This window comes from Zeus faber (genome assembly GCF_960531495.2).
Source record: "Zeus faber genome assembly, chromosome: 1".
NCBI classification, from domain to species: domain Eukaryota; kingdom Metazoa; phylum Chordata; class Actinopteri; order Zeiformes; family Zeidae; genus Zeus; species Zeus faber.
In genome coordinates, this window is record NC_137193.1 from 55336126 (window position 1) to 55357390 (window position 21265).

Below are 21265 nucleotides of genomic sequence, written 5' to 3' on the forward strand. Positions count from 1 at the left end.
CAACATCCGAGGGACAAACCTGACGCAAGCCAAATAAAATAGCGACACCGCGTTCCTGATGTACAACGCTATATCTAAGTAACTGTCTATAGCTATATCTTTATAACTATATCTGACTTTGGGCTCTTGTTTTATGTGATCAATGCAATGCGCTTCCGAAGAATTTGGATTAAACGGGAATATCCGGAAAGATGCTCCAACATCAACAGTTGTCGTGAGTCCTCTAGGCCTGCAGGTGGCGCACTAAATATCCCTTAAACCCATGTCACTATTACTTTGCTCTTCATAGCAAGCTGTTGTTTCGCTGCTGTGACGTAGTAATTTTTTTTTGACATACATTACAGGTTTTCGTCGTTTTGAAACCTGGTTTCTGCTCATTTCATTACTTTCTCCGTGGTTTTCCTTTACGCGCGTTTGACCGCCACGGCCACCGTAAGACCCGCGCACAATCGAACGCTCGAAGCCCTTCGTGACCGTGCTCGTAGAATTAGCTCCGTTTGAACGTCAACGCCTGGGCCGCCCGTGTTCGACCAGCAATGGCGTGTAAACGAGGAGCTTTGATCGTGCTGGAAGGAGTGGACCGTGCTGGGAAGACGACCCAATGCAACAAGCTGGTGCAGGCGCTGCAGCAGAGCGGGAGACCCGCGGAGCTGATGAAGTTTCCCGGTAAAAAAAAACCGCAACAACAACAACAACAAAAAAACAAGATCGTATTTGGCGCTATCCCAGCGCGGCATTAAGCGCCGCTTCCCGCGTTGTGCTTCTGACATGCCGTGGGAGGTGCCTGACGTCCGGATGTTTTCACAGACAGGACCACCACCATCGGACACCTGATCAACTCGTACCTGGAAAACAGGAGCGACCTGGAGGACCACACCGTGCATCTGCTGTTCTCCGCCAACCGCTGGGAGCTGGTGTAAGGAGCGAGCCACCATAAGACAAAACAGCACACTTTTATGTATTCCGTCCAGGAGTCACTTAGGAGAAAACGATTAGTTAAATGGGCGAGAGGAATTCCCGTGAACGGTCATCTCAAACTGTGGGTCCCGACAACCGAGGGTGGGGTTCGCCAAATGTTTTCTGGGGGTCACCAGGTGCTATTTCTCAACATGCACAAAATAAGAAAGAGTTGGGGTTTTTTTTCCATAGTTTTTAACAAAATTAAAATGAAAAATTTTCAGAAATTATTCCCAGTTGAATTATCTGGTAGATGCACAATGAATAACTGAAGTAGGCTACGTTGTGCCTAAGAGACACCAAGATAAGCGCGTCCCTGTTACCATAGCGAACTCTCTCCCACTCCCGTCCCCGACAGCGCAGAAGAGACACCTTGCTGTCACAAAAGCTGCTGCACATCATGCATAGCAATAAGTGTCAACATAGTAATGTATATAGTTCCGTTTTACAAGCTTCCATTGATCGAAATGAGCGACATTCCGTCTGGTTGGGGGACAATTGGTCCAAAGGCGGGACTGTCCCGCTCAAGTCAGGGCGTTTGGTCACTCGGGCAATGGTGCAGTGAGAAGTTATATAACATCTCATGAAATAAACGAACACGTGGGAAAAGGGGCGTGTCATGTTCCAGTGTGATTGGGAACAAAACAGTAGAGGAGACCAACTTAAACAATGATGTAAAACTTGAAAAAGTGTTTTGAGCCGTGACATTTTGAGCAGCATTGACTCAGAGCGGGTCCTGGAGATCGGAGGTGGACCAAATAAAACCTGGCTCTACTGCAGGGTAATTTGAGACCCCCGTTTTTCCTTTCCCACTGATGACAAATACAGGATGTTAGTGGGTGTTACTGGGTTTTCGGCGCAGCTTGAAAATATCCCTTTCCCACTGCACTTTCACTGCTTTTATTTTCGGCGGTCGCCAGCCAAAAAGTTTGAGGATCACTGATCTTGACCAGGGGTGTCAAATTCAAATCACTGAAAGGGCCATATTTAAAAACCACAACCAACATGAACTTTAGATGAAGCATCCCTCCTGGAAAGGTATTTCTATACAAGGATATCCAAAAGCCACATCGACTACTGAAAAATCACATGAAACGAGGCCGCTGCATCATTCTTCTGCTTTTTTTCTGACATTCAGTATCTGCTAGACAATCCTTTCAAATGTATTTTATTATTTAACCAGATAACTGATATATTGCTGAAGAGAAATCAAGTGACATGATTTGATGCCTATGTGTTAACGCTGCCACCTATTGCTCGCCAGCTCTCAAACCTTAGCCACACTAGCGGTGTTCAAGGCATTTAATGTTGTTTTATTTTTTTATTCTACCACAATTTCCATATTTAGGCCTTTAATTAAGAAGAAGCTGGAGGAGGGCATCACTCTGATTGTAGATAGATATGCCTTCTCTGGAGTCGCTTTCACAAGTGCCAAACCGGTGAGTTGAACCAGGCCAACCATTGAGAGCGCATGTGCCCGTCCATCTATATAAAAGGTTAATCATCGAGGAACTAAACCTATTGTTCCTGCCCTCTCTGTGCAGGGCTTCTGCTTGGACTGGTGTATGAAGCCGGATGTGGGGCTGCCCAAGCCGGACCTGGTGATGTTCCTGAAGCTCAGCCCCACCAAGGCCGCGCTCAGAGGTCAGTACGGAGCCGAGCGGTATGAGAACAGCGCTTTCCAAAATGCAGTTCTACAGAAGTTTGAGCAGCTGATGAAGGACCCCTCCATCAACTGGCAGGTAGGAAATGGAGTTGGGGGGGGGGGGGGCATCCTATGGTATTTGTCTCTTCTAGCATCATATTAATCAGAAAGAAATGCTGATGTGAGCTTCTACATGGCCTATTTTCCTAGGTGATCGATGCTTCTCAAAGCATTGACGAAGTGCACAAGGACATCAAGACTCAAAGCATAAATTCAATCAACTCTGTTGAGAATCGGCCACTTGGAGAGCTATGGAAGTAACGTGTGTGTATCTTTTTGAGTCAAGACAACTTCAAATCCAGACCAAACTTTTTCTCCGTTAGTTGACATTGCAGTCAAGGACAGTACAGCGTTTGAAGGATTTAATAGCATCATTGGCAAAAGTCTTTCACATTACATTAGTGTCTAAATTTTACCAGCTATTATTTAAGCTTTCTTTGTTACATGTCTATTATTTCTGCACCTGTCTAAATAAATCAATTGTAGTGGTGCAATTCTTTCTTTACATTAATACAACTTGGTCTGCAAAAGGGCTAAATTTGGTTTCATTACAGGCTGTTACATACTTAAGTTATTAGTGACATACTGTGCAAGCCATGGGTGTCGAGAACATAATGTCATTGTGTGTCCAAACAACAAATCATGAGGACAATTCTGCTTATGGAGTCAGGGAAAGGCACAATATCACTTCAAAATCAACATTTAAAGTGTTAAGACTCATGGGAACGCATTATGTGACGATGTGCATACAGAATTGATCCTGAGCTCCTGCTACTGCCTCCCGCCAGGCAGTGTCCATGTTGGATACAGAGAGCTGTTTAGAGCGCTGTGTGACACATGACTGTGCCATCGGGGCTGCACTGGCTGGAGAGGTCACCGGCAATCTTCATCTGCCTTTGGCTTCCCTTCTGACGCAGGGGAGAGAGAGAATGTCTTGTCCAGGAAGGCAACTTATTGTCCATAGCTTCCTCACAGGGAAAGTATCTCAAATTCCTCATCTTCCGAATCGAAGAACCGCTCCAACCTGTCCGAATCTGAGAAATCTGCAGAAAGGGATTCAACTGGTTGAAAATATTTTTCGCTAAAGTAAATGGCTGTAAAAAAAAAAAAATGTAGTCAGACATTAGATAAGGAAAAGTCCAGGATGTTTACCGGGAGTGAGGTTTAGGACATCCACACTGACCATGTGCGAGGGCTGACTGTCTACCAGCTCGAACATGGGCAGGCCTCCTCTTCTGCAGGACAGCTAGAGGAGCGTAGAGCGTTTGGTTTGGTGAATGATATTTCAGCATCATAAGCGACCTTGAGACAGCAACAGGTAACAGGGCTTACCCTTCGAATGCGCGTACACCAGTCGTCAAACTCATCTTCTGTTTTGCAGAAAAAACCCTGGCGAATTATCAAAAGAGTTGTCACATTCAATATCCAGTGGATTTGAGGATGTATTAAAAAATAAAATGAATCTGTCAATCAGTGGAAGGTTTTATTAGCTGCGTTCGTACCGCTGCGATGGAGGGGTCCAGCTCACAGATGTGCATGCGGCAGGGCGGGTGCTGACAGTGGTACGTCTCGTCGGGGACCTGGCCGTCATCACACGGCTCCGTTGAAGGCTGCGTGGTATGTGGGTCTAGATAGATGAGCTCTTCCCCTGGATGCGGCAGAGGAGGACGGGCATGAAGGAACCGGCTTATTCTATCATCACAAGACAAACATCCATTTCACCAGCAGAATGAACGTACCCACGTAACCGATGAAGTAATGGGCGCTGTTGGGTTTCCCCCCAATAACACCCAGAGACTGAGGCAGCATGAAGCATTGCTGTGAACAGGAAACAAGACATCCATTAATGGTTTTGCCTCAAGCTATTTCAGAGTAGTAGTAACTGTTTGTCTCAAATACTTATTCAGCCTGTTGGAAGTTCTCATTTTTATTTCATAGTTTTTTCTACATTTGCATGTTGCACGGGGCTACATGTGAATATGTGAGTAGCTTTAACCACACAAATGCAACTGAATGAAGGGTAAAAGTGAAATTCTGATTTTACTACGTAATTGACAGTTTGTACATTTATGGCAAGTCCCCCCTCCCCTTTTAACAAATTACTTTTCAAAGTACTGTAGAATTCCTCCAAATAATATAATGCTCAGGATAGTGTGTTGTTAAAATTAAAAAGTTAAGGGACACCCCCTTAACTTTTTAATGGCAGCTCTGTAGCTCACCTTCAGGGTTTCAATGTAGGCCTCGTTGATGTCGCTCAGGCCCAGCCTGAGGGGGATGAGGAGCACCAGGGGTTTCCAGAGGGCCATCTCCTCCTCAGCCAAGGCACAGGCTCCTTCCAGGCAGCCATTCAGCTCGCTGGCTGCCCCTGGCTCTGCCGCACAGGCTCCTCCATAGTCCAACCAGGGCATGCACAGACGCTCTGAAAGAGGAAACAAAGGGGTTCACTCTAAAGAAACCACTGACATAATTAAAACATAGAATTAGACACAAACCTCATTAAATCTACTCCTATGACTTATGACTACGCATGAGAGTGGATTCTACTTCCCCCATATCCCAACTTAGTACTTTAAGGTAAAACACAAATCAATCAGTAAATTACCGTGGCTGTCACTACATTCTAATCCAACTAGCATGAACACACTGAACAGTTCATACCTTTTATTTTCTAAATTGCAGTCAACACTCTCCTAGTACCACATGGATTAAATCAGTGTTCACCGAGTTAAATGATTTTGTCTGAGGATCACACCATTAAAGCGCCTAAATTTAGCCTAAAAAAAACCAAAACCCATTGCTATTTGTAAATGTGAAATAAAGATGTTCTATTAAAAAGGAAACCTCATGATATTGTTTGAGAACATAAAACGAAAATGTTGGGGACCAGCGACTCTACAGAACATTCTCAATTACAGCCATTTGTTGTCATTCACAAAAAAAAAATAAAAACACATTTTGGCTACGTGGCCAAATGGTGAAATTCAGAATTGTCTACGTATTGATTGCTACTTGATGTCTTTTAATATTAACTTCAAATGAAGCTTTTTCCATATACAGTATATATTTACATATAAAATGTAAACTGCAGATGGATTGGCTGGACATTGACAATCCAACACAGGTAATTTTCTATTTAAAAAAAAAAATAACAGGAGTTACACCCTACTCCTTTATTCTACTTAAAATATATTTCACAAGAAATTGCTAAATAAATAAGGTTTAGAATACAGTCAGAATACAGAGATAGCAGGCATTCAATGACACGCTCAGCTCTGCAATGCCAACCACACCCTTTATGGTACAAAAAAATAAGTTATTTGTAAAGGGTTATTCTTAATAATAAAGGAGAAAATAAAAGAAAGTTATAATACAACTGCACTCACTGATCTCTTCGATGACCACAGTGTTGTCCATAGCCACATGTACAACTAATCGGCTCCATGAGTCAAACATTGCCAGTTTCCTGAGAGAAAGCAGCACATCGGAGCAGTCATATTTTACTTCTAAGGATTTCGAAGAACAGATTTTTCTTGAACCCTTTCTAATTTATGTCTATCCACTTCCCTTACATGTTGACAGGCAGAATGCAAATATATAAATTACACTTGTGCTTGATTTGCTCCATTTTGATATTTACATCTATGGAAACATTCTGAAATGTTCTGTTGTAATAGCAATAAATGAACGGTCGGCAAGGTTCATCAAAAGGGTGGACAGAGCAATTAGGTAAATTTCTATTTCTACCCCTTTAGATTAACCAGCAGTTTGGGTACACTTCCTATCCAAATGAACATAAGGGACAGTGATGAAGTCACATTCAGCTGCTTAAAGCACTCACTTTAAAACCTGGGCCACAGTGTTAGGTCCGTACCACTGGCCTATTGACTTCCCTTCTCCAACTCCCATTTGAGCTGCAATGTTTAGAGGAAAAAAATAGATTATTATTCCAGGGTCATGTAAGTAACTCTGTGTTATAGAATGCTGCCTCAGTTCAATTTACCAATTTGATGGATGGAATAGTAGCTGTCTTTCTTGTCAATGAAAGCATTGAGAATACTGATGTATTCTTCTCTTTGTTTCTGGCCTTCCTGCCATCTCCAATCTGATGAACAAATTGTCAATTATCACATCTGATTAAGGCAAGCTCTATACTACACGCAGTAATCCAATGTTCTGTGCCAAACAGAGCTGGAACTCCCTTGCTTACAAGGTCATCTAAATCGAATGTCTTCAAATATATTAGATTTGTTTCTCTAAGATGTGTGGAAACTATAAATGCCAGTGTGTTTGTTTATTTTGAATTATAAGAAGACATACCTCTTCCAAGATGTCTACAGACTAAGGCCTGGCCAAGAATCATTTGTCCACATCGTAACATACACCCCCAGCCTGTATCTGAGGTTGGTCCTGTTCCCCCTGTTAAAACCAAAATGTGTTATGCATGACAAAACAATACCTTTGATGCAGAATAAGGATGTCTTGCAGCAAAAATAAAACCACAAAAAGCTGTTCAGACTTACCAATTGGCTGGAAGTTTTTTCTGTATGTGAACCACAGTCGTGAAGTAACATCTGACAAAATCTCATCCTTTTCTAAATGAAGGGCATAACAAAGCAAAGGTAATAGGTAACAAAAGTAAAACACTAATCCATGTGTATAAGCACTGAATCTATAGTGTTGAAGAAATTGCCTTACTGTAAATTACTGTACACAATTTAAAAAAAAACGGACAATAATTGTCAACAAGCCTTACCCTTGAGTGCATTAAATTCTTTCCCCAAGATCCACACAGGTTCTGAGGTCTCCGGAAAATCTTCAAATTCTCCAAATCGAAGTGTGTCGTATGTCAAAGTTGCTGATTAACGACAGGATGAGTCAAAAGAGAATCAAACAGATGGATTTGATGCATTCCCCTCTTTTGGCATTACGTTTGACTGGATTCTTATGATGTGCCTACAAAGTTCCCTGAAATATTGAGGATTGTATAGAGACTAAGAAACCAAGACCCTAACCCTAACCCTTTTAAGTAAGCCACCACCCTGCTTAACCATTCTTTAAAGCACTAAACACAGAGTGGTCCAGCTGAAAGGTCACTGCACTGTCCTAGCCCTTTAATAAAAATATTGAGTTATGTTCTCATAAAGTATCTCGCAAAAACATTCATTAAGACATTGTTGATCCACAAAGAGTGGGCTCTTTTGGGTCTACCCCACGAGGTTTCAGCTGGTCTTAGCTTAACCGTGATACTGTACCAGATTTGACACAATATTAGCACTAAGTCCTTCCACATAGATTCGTTTTCAATTTAACTTCGATTTCGATCTGTTTTTAGATTTGTAGTTCTATGCTTTTATTATGATGCCTCATGTAAAGCACGTTTGATTGCCCAGGCGTATGAAATGAGCTATAAATATAAACTTGCCTTGCATTACAAGTTGCACAACATTAACTGGGCTAGATCCAAAATGTGGAAACTACAAACAAGCCGATTCTCCTTACTTAACAAATCACGACATTTGCTGTCAAGTCACACCAAAAAAGAAGTTCGTGACCGCTCTTGACAGTTACTCTCTTGACCATCTCAACTCCACCACCCGTTTGTTGGGGATATCTATCTGCCCTATCACGGGCGGAGCGTTAGCATGAGCAGTCAAGGACAGCCAGTTAGACTATAACGGCATTCCCTGCGGTTATTATGCAGCTATTAACAATAACCCAACGCATTAAGGTTTCAATTTCGCTTTTAATGTGCGGAATTCGCAGAATGTAAAGCCTCTTTGCGCGGATCAATAACACTAGCAACGCCAACTAGCTCTGCTCATCACTTTAGCATGCTAACGAAGCTAAGGGGCAATAACAGGGTCTTTGCTGGGTTCTTGGGCGGGATGGGTTGGCTTCCTTCGCGGGGGTCAAGCGTTTGTTCGGACGTTTTAAAAGAGAAGCCCGGTGTTGTTGTTTTTTTTTTTTTCTGCTAAGCTGTTGAAAGAAACCAAGACCGCCAGCCCGTTTTGCTTACTTGCATCCATCCCGACGGCCGCACTCTGCACCCTATCTTGTTTGCTGAGCCTCGCCCTCCGACACGCCCGGCCAGTGGCGAGAAAGCGTCCGCTGCGGATTTCAGAGGAGAGGCGGGTCCTGAGTTCGCCGTCCAATCGGCGGCTCTGTTTTTGGCGGCGGTTCCTAAAACCGCGACGTCCTACAGCTCCCCGGCCGCCATGTAACAAGCGTTCCTATTGGCCAGCCCCGGCGGCCGCGTCGATGGAGATCGGTTTTCCGGCTGTTGTCACGTGACCCCGCTTGTTTACATCTCGGGCTACGACGCGACAAACGACGTCGACTTGGGATAAATAAGTGCGATCAAACCGTTGGAATGCGTGGTCATCCACGTGCAACAAGTCTACAAAAGCGCGGAAGGAATTCTACGTCACAATTCACAAACACACACAATAAAATAACTGCGAATGAGAAAAAAAAAAAAAAAGATTCATACCACAATCCACAACGACACACGTATTCATATTTTAAATGACCCCTAATAGCGCAAATAAAAATACAAAATACAAAACAGCATCCACAAATACATGACGTGTTACTCGTGCTGTCTAAAGCATTTTGCAAATGAATTGAGCATCACTTGTACGTTACTTTATATATTATAATGTGTTGTTTTTTTTAAACGCTTACAACTTTTGCTGTTCTTCTTCTTCTTGACTTTTAATGGCGGCTTGCATCTTGTTGCCTTACCGCCCTCCTCTCACTGCTCAGCACCTGTGTGTTGTGTTGTGTGTGTGTGTGTGTGTGTGTGTGCGTGTGTGTGTGTGTGTGTGTGTGTATGCGCGCGCGCGCTCGCCCGCGCGCGTGTGTGGACGATCTGCATTGTGACACGCGTCTCACGCCGGGGGGGGGGTTGGATCACGGAGTGGATCCTGCGGTGGAGTGGACTGCCAGCGTGGCAGACAAAGTTGGAAAGTGAGTTATAGACTAAATTAAAAAAGAAAAACCTAAAAGCATAATCTCCATAATAATGGTAACATTTGCCGAAGCCACGTTGTGGTCCGTACCAAGACCCCCCGCCCCAACTACACCCTGGCCATCCACTCCACTCTTCCCTCCCTCTGACGTCATAAGTGTGTCACAAGTTTTAATTATTGTCGTTGATTAAAAAAAATAAATAAAATAAAATATATATATAATATATATATATATATATATGTGAATTATGCCACATTTATTTGCAAAATGGTTTCAGCGAAACAAGTCAAACAATATGCATCTGTAAAATGGAAAGATGTTTTTTTTTTGCGATATAAAAACTGTAATACAGATTTGTGGATTGTGGTATTTATTAACTTGTATCTATATTTATATTTTGAATATTTGTGAATTGTGACACAGAAATCCTCCCAAACACTGCAGTAGGGGAACGCGACCAGCAATGTCCTCTCGGATGTATTTACTTTGGAGAGGGTGTTCTTACATGTGGTTCTTGAGAATAAGTGCGGTCAAACGATCAGAGTGAGTACACGTACCACCGAAAACAACTACAATTTGAGAATATTTACAGGACACGTTATGGATGTAAAATAAATGTTAAAGTGCTTTATCTCAGGAAAAATTAAACAGACTGTGACAGGTGACAATTAATATTGCGATAGTGTCAACACTAGTAACACAGTGAAAAACGTAGAAACACACACACACACACACACACACACACACACACACACGCACACACACACACAGTGCAAAAGTGTATCGTGCACACACCTTACTACGGCATTAAACGTGGCCTGGTGCTCACTTTTATAGCAGAATTATTACATTTTCGACCTTTAATACATTTTGCACAATGTCGCCATAGAACTTGGTGCTTTCTTTTTCAAATATGTTAAACATACTGAACCGATCTCAAAATCGATCTTGTCTGGTTGACCTGAAGTACCAGCTACCTGAGGAACCTAATACTACCTACCCACCTAATCCTAATTACCACTGGAGGCAACACGCCCGTCTCCCACAGAAACTTTTCTGAAGTGCGGTGAACCACAATCCATATATAAATGATGGTTTACAGGAAGCATTCAGTAAAAAAAAAAAAAAAAAAATCCATCCACTGAACTCATATTTCGACAGTTGTTCGGTGCGGGCCGCGGGTATACCATCGCTGCTAACCAGGGGTACAGTAAGCAGAGGAGACGAATCCCGTTATCTGTTTGTCGACTCAAATTCAAGTGCAATCTCGGCGCAAACTTCACGCTGAAAAAATGGTCTCCAGCGGAATGGACACCTAGTGGCAGCGGCGTTTGGGGCTAATTTGCTGGTAGAGCCGACCGAATCTCAGCGGCCCGGGGGGGCAAACGCGGCGCCGGTCACTTCTCCCGCAGCAGGTAACACACCACGGCCTTCAGAAAGTGTCCACAGGTGCATGCGGCCGACACCAACCAGTGGGAGCGGAAGCTGGGGTCCGTGTTCACCACACACTTTGTCACATCCACCTGCCGTGGAGAAGAAGGGAGACGCACACATATGAAAATAAAATCTTCCGAATGGATTTTAATGACTCAGGGTTTGGAAAATGAATAAGACAAACGCAATGAGGATTGTCAAATTTTGAGTCAAATCCACTGAAATGTGGGGAAATGGGCCTAACAATTCTCAAGGTATTTTCTCTTCCTTGACAACATCTGGGAAGACTCAAGAGAGAAAGAGAGCGTGTGACTCCCAAAAAAGTGTCATTTCAAGGCCAAAGCAAAAGTTTGTTTTTATTTCAAATGGACCAATTCTGTCTCTGTGCTCGAGCCTTTGTTCCGTTTTTTTGTCCTGTCCATCAGAGCAGATCGTGTCCAGAGGCCTCTTTGCCAGACCTCGATTCTGTGTCTGCTTGAGCGACCATTGAGCGCCATCGTTTAGGCAGATATTCATCAGAGGTTCCCTTGACCAAACCATCAAAAAACATGCACAAACGATACGCCGGCCTGTCTGGTTAAAAGAGGTTTCTGAAAAAGGGTGAAAAGTCAAATCTCTGCAGTATCAATGGAGATCAGCTACCATGGCATGGCTCTGATCAGCCCAGAAAAAATATTCAAAAATAGTTTGACCCAACATTTGTGCAGCAGTAGATGACGTGAGGACAGAATACACCTACTTTGATCTGGCTCTCTTGTTACATGTTTTTTTAAGCAAAGATTTGAAAAAAAGAAATCGTTTTTTTTTACAAAACATTGAGAAAAAGAAAAGTTTGAGAGTACGGATGGGAAGTAGTTATAAAATGGGGAAAGTATTCCTAGAAACCTACTCACAAAATTTCTGCTTTACCTATTCAAGTTAAAACATTGGTGTTTAATGAAGAAATGGCTGTAAATACAAATGTTCAGAATTATTCACTGATGCAGGAAGTCTGTTAATTGGGTCACGATGGTTTGTCATATTAAAAAAGTGTGTCTGCAGGACAAAAAACATTTAAAAAGACTACGACTAAACTACAACAAACCAAATACGGCAGTTGAATTTTGCATACATATTATTAAAATAAAAATGATATGCAATAGGGAATCATGATTTTTTTTTGTAACTGTGTAATTATACTTGCCCTCATATGTACTTGTCTTGTATACATGCTGTGCATAAAAAAATATATAGACATATATTACACAGACATACAGACAGATAAACATGAACTACAGACAGAGTGGTCCTCACCCAGCCCCCTCTCCTCTTTAACCAGGAGGTCAGATTCTTGCGGACGAACTCCCCCATGCAGTCCACAATGGTATGGACCATGGCGGGGTGTCCGTGCCGCACGCAGTCCACGGCCAGGGCTCCTGCTACCGCGTACAGGGAGACCACCTTCCCCCACGTTATACCTGGACGGAGATAACACCAGATTATGTATGGGATAAAAACAAAACGTGGACCTATGTGTACGTCCACTGACCCACTTCCCCCACTGCAGATGATGCGTTCAAAGCCGCAGCTGATTCACAATGGCCCTTAGTCAGATTAAATGACTATTAACGGGCTAGAGGACGCCGGGACAAAGAGGGAAGGCCAATCAGAACAAGCGTGACATTGCAGGCATTCAGAGCCTGTTTTAAAGACTGCACGTCTCTGCCTGCAGCTCTAATTAAATTGGTGGGAGAGGGGGTGGGGTGGGGGTGGGGTGAGACGGTTATATAACCAGAGCAGCCCCCGTTTCCCCCAGGACACGAGGCTCTCTGCTCACAACGATTAAGGATTCCTCCTCGGATAAATGATCGGATATTCAGGCACAACCCCCCGTGTCGAATAAATGTTTAAAACCCACCGAGCCATTTAGGGTCAGAACTTCAGACCATTCCTACCAACGCACAACACACACTCCGCTATCAGCCGGGTCCGTCTACTTCCAGGGATCATTATCTGTTTTTAAACAAGTTATTAACAAACTAAAGGTTGTGTTCCTTAAAAGGCTACATCCTACAACCCTGTAATCAATTCTTTTTTTTTTGTCTTATTTCCATTTTCTGATACAGACAAACACACTTGTAAATGTGATTTTAAACCGAGTAAAGTCAAAATTATTCGCCAAATATTATCAAAGAGAGAAAGTGCTGAAATTCACTTAAAGCAACAAAGCAATTGGTAATTGATAATTCTGTATTTCTCAATCAGTCTGGATTTGGAAAAACTTACTGTGGATGACACTTAATGTGCTGAATCTACGGAAACTGTGTTTTATGTGTATTAATTATTGATTTTATTATTATTATTATAATTATTATTAATATTATTTTTCCTGAATGTTTTTAAAATGCACGTAAAAGACAAATTCTTAGGTTTTCATCAGTGACATTGATATGTAGAAGATAATGTAGAAGATGTGAAATATACTGTTCATTAGATTACAAACATTTTGTCCCAAATTCCCACACTGTCTAATCTCCATCTCCAAACATCTGACAGCAAACTGCTTTGAAAGTGTATGATCTGGACATGTAGGAGACAGTGTTTTCCTCCTTTATCTGTGGACATTGTAAAGATACGTCATTGTCTGACTGCTCCATGCAGAGTTTTAAGTGTTTGATAAGACTCTGGTTCTAATCTGCCGCTGCCAGTGACTTCCTCCTGGGAAAGTGTCAGGTAAAAGCAACGTTTTTAGCCTCGTATCATGTCCAAGTTTAACTTCAGAACCGGTTAATGATCCAAACTACAAACACAACCTTCTGGTGAAAGTAGATAAAGGAAGGAATCTCTGTATGTATGTATGTGTGTGTGTGTGTGTGTGTGTGTATGTATGTATGTATGTATGTATGTATGTATGTATGTATGTATGTATGTATGTATGTATGTATGTATGTATGTATGTGTGTGTGTGTGTGTGTGTGTGTGTGTGTGTGTGTGTGTGTGTGTATGTGTGTGTATGTATGTATGTATGTATGTGTGTATGTGTGTGTGTGTGTGTGTGTGTGTGTGTGTGTGTGTGTATGCATGTATGTATGTATGTATGCATGTATGTATGTATGTATGCATGTATGCATGTATGCATGTATGTATGTATGTATGTATGCATGTATGCATGTATGTATGTATGTATGCATGTATGTATGTATGTATGTATGTATGCATGTATGTATGTATGTATGCATGTATGCATGTGTATGTTCATCTGATCTACTTCACACTTGGTGGGTGTATCGTGGGGACCCAAGGATGTGCGGTATCGAATTTGGTACAATTTGGACACACGACACATGTAATATTAACAACCTTTGAATATACAAGCCAACAGTGAGTGTTCCCAAAAGCACGACTTGGGTGTTTTTCAACGTGAGAAATGTGGATTAATAATAAATTTCCCTGGCGTTTTTTCACCGCGAGTTGCCGCCACTTGCACAAACAGGCATGTTTGTTTCCGTTTTTTCAACTCGTCATATTTGTCACTGAAGCAAACGCGCTGTCTTCTGTTCAGAGCATTTTTTTTTTATCTCTCGTAATTATTTGTGAAGTAACGTTGCGGCATCGACCGCGTGTTTCCCCCGAGGAGAGTGTGTTGACACTGCGGAGGGAACTCTCTGGGTGGAGTTCCAACTGTCGGCAATAATCACTCACTCGGGGAACATTTTAACCTAATATGGGCCAGAGCTGGTTGCTGCTCGGGTTTCATTCCTGTGGAAAATGGCTCCAGAATACCTTCTCTAAACACCACGGGTGCTCGCGGCGTGGTTTGTTTCACACAAAACAGTCGGCAGACTTGGTTACTCCTCTACCACACCAAGCTCAGTCGTATTTGTATTCAGGGTTCATCCTGGCATTTCAAAATTAAATTCAAGGACTTTGAGATACTGTTTTAAGCACAATTATTTTCATTTTCAAGGACTTGAAAATGAACACAAACAAATTTAATCAATTTTCAATGTGATCTTTATGAAAAATAAATAATAATAAATATAATCGTATTTCATTTTCTATGATTCATATTAGTATATATACTGTATTTATACTGTATATCTATCTATATATCTATTATCTCCTGGTCAGCTATTATTTTTAGTGTCTATTTCAAACATGCTGGATTAAATGTAGTTTTCCCTGGCATCTATGTTGTGAAAGCGAAATATTACGTTATGATTTGAATAACAAACCAAGGGATAAAATAACAGGTTTTAAATTATCGCGTTTTTTTCAAGGACTTCAGCACTAAAGGGGCTATTCCTAAGGAATTCCAGCACTTTGATTTCAGAGGATGAAATTCAAGCACTTCAGGCACCTCAAGGTCCTGGTAAGAACCCTGTGTTTATGACATGTTTGATAAGGTTTTCCTTTTATTTTCTCTCCAGGGGGGGGGGGGGGCATTGGTTGTTCACTGAAAAAAATTATATATATATTTAAGACAATTTAAGATTATTATTATTATTATTATTATTATTATTATTTATATTATTATTATTATTATTATTATTATTATTATTATTATACTTTATATAAGACTATAAGGCTTTGATGATTTTTGGGACACTCTTCCAAAGTTTTTACCTTTGCTATCTTTCAACTTCTCAAATCCTTTGTATGTGTGTCTTGCACATGTAACTTAAACTGTATAAAGTCGATGGCCAACATGTGAAAAAAACATCTTGGAATTTACCTGTGGAGAAGATCTCTGCAGCCACAGCCAGAAAAGCGTCGGACACCACGCTCTCCGACGCCACTGTGATATTGAGCTGCTTTGCCACATTTCGGTAAATGTTAGGACGAAGATACTCCAGCTCATCACCTAAACCCAAAGAAAATAAATTGATCTTCATGAATAGTTATTCCGACTATGTCATTGTAGCGTGGCAGTTTGCACTAACACAGGATCAGGCTGTTGCCAAAACAGCCAAACAACAGCATCATCATTTCAAGTCTGAGCAAAAACTTGTTTATGGAGCTCTTCGTGCAGATCCTCCCGTGCGAGGCTGAAACTAATCAAAAATAATCCTAAACATACTGTTGTACTTATACAGCCTCTGTGGGATTTTAATTTTCACATTGCAAACACATATATTTTGTCAGCCCTCCAAATTATTTTGGCAAATTTGTTTTATAGCACATTTTGGGAGTAAAGTGATCAGATTCGGCTTTTTAAAATAAATATTTAGCCTCCTTATTCTCAGCCTTTTTCACCTTTTCCATCAATTTGATGCACATTAGGACATGGACCCCATTTCATAACATTTGGTGATTCATCATTAGATTGTCATTTTCATTGTTGTTTCAAATCAATCATTTTTATGGGGACCCCTGGAACCTCCGGAAAGACCCTTGGATGGTCCCCAGACCCCGCATTGAGAACCACTGATCTAGGGCAATCCTCAGCACAGTTGTATTCTATGAGTCAAGCGCTACACAGCAGATCCCAGAAGATCCCCAGATCCACTCCCACCTCCCTATATCTCATCACCTACCCAGCCACAGCAGGACAGAGGACACTTCTCCCAGGGTGCCGCCGCCCTGCGCCGAGGGTCCATGCTCGGGCTTGGACCATCCAATCCCGGCCCGGTTCAGCCTGGAGTGGATGTAGTCCCTGCACAAGGCCTTGGCCTGGGACACCAGCTCCTTGTCGGTGGGCGAGCGGTCGAACACCTCCATCACTTCAGCGGCAAACACTGAGGAGCGGCGCAGCATCTCCATGCTCCATAAGACCTCAGCCAATTGGTGGACTGGTGAGACACTGCCTACCCCCCATCCACCGTGTATGGCGGTGCTGGTGCTCCTCCCTGTCCCTTCAGAGGAGGGTTTCCTTGTGGAATAGGACTTCTTCTGCTCAAATCCTCCTCTGGGTGTTTGGACTTGGGTGACCTGAGCCAGACAGTGAATTGCAGATACAGTATCTTGTTTCTTGTTATCTTTTAGGTTTATTGCATATTGGGAATTCTTCCTTGTATATTTAGATGTTCATTTGAATTGTTCATTATTAACTTTGTTTAACTTATATGGCCATTTTTTTTTATTCTTAAGCTAAAATATAACCAAAAATATGAAAAATATACATGTATTGTGTATTGCCAGCCCCCCCCCCCCCACACACACACACATATATATTTAGTATCTTCCAAATTGTTCTTTTTTAAAGTTACTTTTAAGTTATATAACACTCTGCCATTTTTTTATTTTCTTTATTTATGGTACTTTATTATTATTATTATTATTATTATTATTATTATTATTATTAAGCTGCTGTAACACCGCAATTTCCCTTCCGAAGATGAATGCAGTATCTGTCTCTAAATCAACTGTTTGGTGTAAAGGCCTGAATTCCTCAAAGCATCCCTGGTTTTTCGTTTCTTTTCGTTTTTTAAGCTTTTGAGTGATCAATGTTACAGATCAGCTTTGATGATTCTCTATCTTAAAAACGAGCCGCTGAGCTGCGGTCCACGTAGAGGCGTGAAAACCTACCTTGGTCGCTCCCGCGCTCTGTTCACTTCACAGCTCAAGCGTCATTTTATAAAAAAGGGGGAAAGCCCACGAAAACGTGAGCGTTTATCACTGAACCCTGATCTGTTGGGGTTCGGTCCGAGTGGCTGCAGTGTTTCCTTCTAAGGAAAGTCATTCTAACCCACAGGCTCCGCCTCATCTCAAACTCTCTGCTGATCACACAGATAATGCGCTTTCGTTTTAAAGTGGTAATCCGCCAGAATATTTTGATTTAAAAAAAAATCCCACATTTGATATTTTGCCATACTAATGCAGTGGGCACTTTATAAGAAATAGCCACTCAATGTATTTGTGTTATGTATGTGCCTCACTATATTTTATAAGTACTAGTAGTAGTAGTGAAATATTTTATCCTGGCACTCAGATCCCTACAAATATGATGTTCAATGAAGTGTACTATTGCCAAGGGGTTGTGTTATTGTAATGGATAATTGGCTTTTTTTTTTTTGGTAGAAATTGCATTTAAAAATCGGTGCACCGTAGGACCATGAATGCAGACCTCAGTTTCCACCCCCCCTGAAACCTGCTGGGATGTTCTTCGAGGCCGTCACTCACCTCGCCCATCTGTCTGGTGTCGCAACACGTCTGGAATTCCCTCCTTTGTCGTTGACTAGGGCTCAATAATCATGTCTTTGTTTAGTGAAAGTTAAGTATTTTCTCAAACAACGTGACAAAATGTAATGTGCCCGTAAATCTCAGACACATACTTATTTTGTCAATTTTTGAGCCAGTTAGTTTTAGTCAAATATATGTTAAAGACAATCCAGTTTGGCAAAGTTGTCTGCAAAGTGTTTACAGTGATGGGATTCTAGGGTTCTAGGGTTCTCTTCCTAAAAATTATTTTGCAATAATCATTGTTCCTCTTGATCAACAGATTGCCTTTGTTGCGAACGGCTAGAACTGCATGAGGAACTATTCCTTTAGCACCGAAAACCCTTTGACACAACCCAGCATGAATCAACATGTAGAAACGGGAGCTGCGATCAAAACGTTCCTTTTTCTTTTATTTGTTTAGCAATGTAATAAAAATGAGACTACATGTTGACATTGAGGAGCATGAACCCGATGCTACACAATAAATAGGAGTTAGGTCTGCTTCAATGGAGGCTGGGACGCCCCTTTACACTGAGAGAATGTAGAGCTGCTTGAGCAATAGAGCCTGTTGCGATACGGTTGCTTTGCAGTTCCAAAGGGACTCGAGGCGGAGTCGGGACTACACGTTTGGCCCCTTCACATGCCCCATGCCCCCCCCCCCACCACACACACACACACACACACACACACTTCCAGTCTTCATTAACAAAATAAAAAACAATAATGGTTTAATGTAGTGCACTAAATAGATGGAAAATCAAACAAACAAGTTATTTGGTTAGCTCGGATCTAATCAGAGTTAGATCTCCCATGACCAGCTCGCAGGGTTAAATAGTCGTACACACCGACATGACCACCCACCCCATATCAACGGCCCAGATATGTTCATTGGGTTTCTTCGATGAGGTCAATTGGAAACTTTTAAAAGCACACGAGGGGCCATTCATGGGGAAACGCTGCGACCAAATTCTTGTCTCGATGTCAAAGAGGAAAGAAAAAAAAAAAAAAAAAAAAAAAAAAAAAAAAAAAAAAAAAAAAGCAGGCTGTCAATTTAAAAATAGGATGAGACATGGATGGATGCTCCAAACAGACCAAGACCAAGTATCACAAGTCATGACTAACAGCCAGGGAAATCTCCCTTATGAGTATTAAAAAAAAAAAAAAAAATATCAATTTCCAAAGAGCTGTTGATAGGAAGGTGGCAGTGATTTTTCTCCAAGCAGCTCTGCATCGTAACCCTGCTTTGTGGATTCCCTTTTCCGATCTCAGAGCAGCTTTATTCAAGAGAGAAGTGACTCATTTCATATTTCCCCATTAGAACTGGCCTCAACACAAACAGGCTGAAAACAGAGGTTGGACTTGTATTACAGCTCTAAGGCGTCCTCCCCACAAAACCACAGAACTGTGCAATGCCCAACAAAACAAAGATAAAAAAGCAAAACTGTCAACAAACTCTGAACACTTTGTACTGAAATAGGCGTCAACTCCCAAAATACAACGACCCTTAGACTCCCTGAAATTATTTCAACATTACATTGACTTTTTGCTCTCAACTGTTTTACCATCTCACCCCACGTCTCACCTTGGACCCAACTATGTTGGATATTTACCAAGTTGTTGCAACCATCATCCCCAAACCGCAAGCACCTTCATGTTTCACCTGCTGTATATCTTTATCTTTTGATCCACGCTGAAAACTTAATGCAATGCCGTCACTCAATATCGCCAAAAATTCACCTTCATAAGTCTAAGCCCTTGGTTGTAGATTTGGTCCCGTATTATTTTACATTAGTGTCCTTGTTAGCCTGATTGGGAACAAGCATCGTAGAAACCGTAAAACATAGGACAACAAACAAACAAAGTACATCCCTCTTTAGAAACACAGCTCATGTATTAAAGCATAACGTAATATTCTTTCTTTCTATTCTTTACACCGTAGATGTTATTCTTTACACCATCGTTCAATACAAATTAACATCTACAGACTACAATAAAGAGAAGGAGAAAAGAAAAATGCATGAAATGTTTCGGAATTGGACAAAGTCATTCAGGCTGCCAATAGTCATCATTGTGCATTTCCCAGAGTCTTCCTTCAGCGAGTGGAGTGGAGTGGACAGTCTGTGTGCGAGGCCCAGCCTCTGCAACAGGCTGCTGGCTTCAGTTTCCATTCATCTCCATGGATCCTTTGGGTATGAGCAGACTCACGCGGCCCGTAGCACTGGCTGCACTCTTTATCACCTCCATCCATCTGCAGACAAGGGGAGTGTTAAAAACAAGCAGCACAAATTGCATTTCCTCACTGCACATCGGTTAGAATTTGGCTATTTTGGCTCTTAGTAAAGCACTCTTCGCGTTGGCAGTACGGCAAATGAAAGCCATCGTCACGTGGGACAAAACTTTGCATACGCATCACGGAGCTGAAAAATGGATCGCGATATCAAAACGTACTAATTTTTTTTCCCCATTTACATACTTTAAACACGAGGGGGCAGAATCACCAATCCCACTTGATTTCATTTCAATGCCCAAGGAATCTGTCATGTGTTTCCATTCAAACTCTGTGCCATGTATCCTACCAGACCGTGAGCCGAGTGTATGGTCACACCCCTTTGCAGCTGCCTGCGGTCACCTCTTTGACTCCAACCCCCCCCCCCCCCCCCCCGCAATATCACATCTACCTGGGAAAATGTTCTCTACGTGACTCCAGTCCATGCGAAACAAAAGCTTTGATAAGGCTGAATTGGGCACGGCTTAGACGGGAAAAAAAACAACAATTTAAGGCATTCCAAATGTTATCTCACGTCACACCTTCCTAACGTACCTTTCGAAGGTGTACTCGCTCTCGGCCCGGAAAAAGTAAACGTGGGACTTGAACTGCAGCTTGAAGACGTACTCCTTGTGGATGTTGTCCGAGTCCTCGGGGGTGCTGACCGTGTAGCCCAGCAGAGGAAGACTAGCCAGAGGAAAGTCATCCTGGGAAAGACGGGGCGAGGGAATGACTCACTACACCTTTCTTACCACATGTATATTGTGCGGCTGTTCATGTACTAGGGCTGC

At 42.0% G+C, this 21265-nt stretch overlaps 4 protein-coding genes across 6 annotated transcripts in view; 1 reads left to right on the top strand and 3 right to left on the bottom strand.

The window, feature by feature from the left end:
* Positions 1-365: 365 nt before the first annotated feature.
* On the top strand, positions 366-2947 carry dtymk (deoxythymidylate kinase (thymidylate kinase)). The gene is made up of 5 exons (XM_080015499.1): positions 366-666; positions 808-916; positions 2306-2396; positions 2502-2699; positions 2813-2947. The coding sequence occupies exons 1-5, from the start codon at positions 537-539 to the stop codon at positions 2921-2923; spliced, it is 639 nt and encodes a 212-aa protein (XP_079871625.1). The 5' UTR covers positions 366-536; the 3' UTR covers positions 2924-2947.
* A 62-nt stretch (positions 2948-3009) lies between these two features.
* Positions 3010-9471, bottom strand: atg4b (autophagy related 4B, cysteine peptidase). Of its 2 annotated transcripts, XM_080015478.1 has the most exons (14): positions 9347-9471; positions 8679-8770; positions 7416-7517; positions 7183-7254; positions 6980-7078; positions 6663-6764; positions 6501-6573; positions 6046-6125; positions 4882-5081; positions 4402-4480; positions 4165-4310; positions 3995-4051; positions 3815-3908; positions 3010-3705 (listed from the first exon to the last, which is right to left on the bottom strand). In XM_080015478.1, the coding sequence occupies exons 1-14, from the start codon at positions 9391-9393 to the stop codon at positions 3632-3634; spliced, it is 1317 nt and encodes a 438-aa protein (XP_079871604.1). In that variant the 5' UTR covers positions 9394-9471; the 3' UTR covers positions 3010-3631. The 2 variants fall into 2 exon arrangements, with proteins under 2 accessions (XP_079871604.1, XP_079871605.1); XM_080015479.1 differs by lacking the exon at positions 9347-9471 and having other exon boundaries at positions 7183-7249; positions 8679-8699.
* A 667-nt stretch (positions 9472-10138) lies between these two features.
* On the bottom strand, positions 10139-17696 carry boka (BCL2 family apoptosis regulator BOK a). Its single transcript, XM_080013311.1, has 5 exons — positions 17576-17696; positions 16585-16978; positions 15783-15911; positions 12362-12525; positions 10139-11157 (listed from the first exon to the last, which is right to left on the bottom strand). The coding sequence occupies exons 2-5, from the start codon at positions 16808-16810 to the stop codon at positions 11032-11034; spliced, it is 645 nt and encodes a 214-aa protein (XP_079869437.1). The 5' UTR covers positions 16811-16978; positions 17576-17696; the 3' UTR covers positions 10139-11031.
* A 1209-nt stretch (positions 17697-18905) lies between these two features.
* The window catches only part of farp2 (FERM, RhoGEF and pleckstrin domain protein 2), a 31542-nt gene continuing 29182 nt past the window's right edge, over positions 18906-21265 (bottom strand). For both annotated transcript variants that reach the window (XM_080004139.1, XM_080004138.1), the window contains exons 26-27: positions 21030-21181; positions 18906-20456 (exon numbers count right to left, since the gene is read on the bottom strand). In XM_080004139.1, coding sequence (XP_079860265.1) covers positions 20366-20456; positions 21030-21181 — 243 coding nt within the window. In that variant the 3' untranslated portion in view covers positions 18906-20365. The remainder of the gene's footprint in view (positions 20457-21029; positions 21182-21265) is intronic.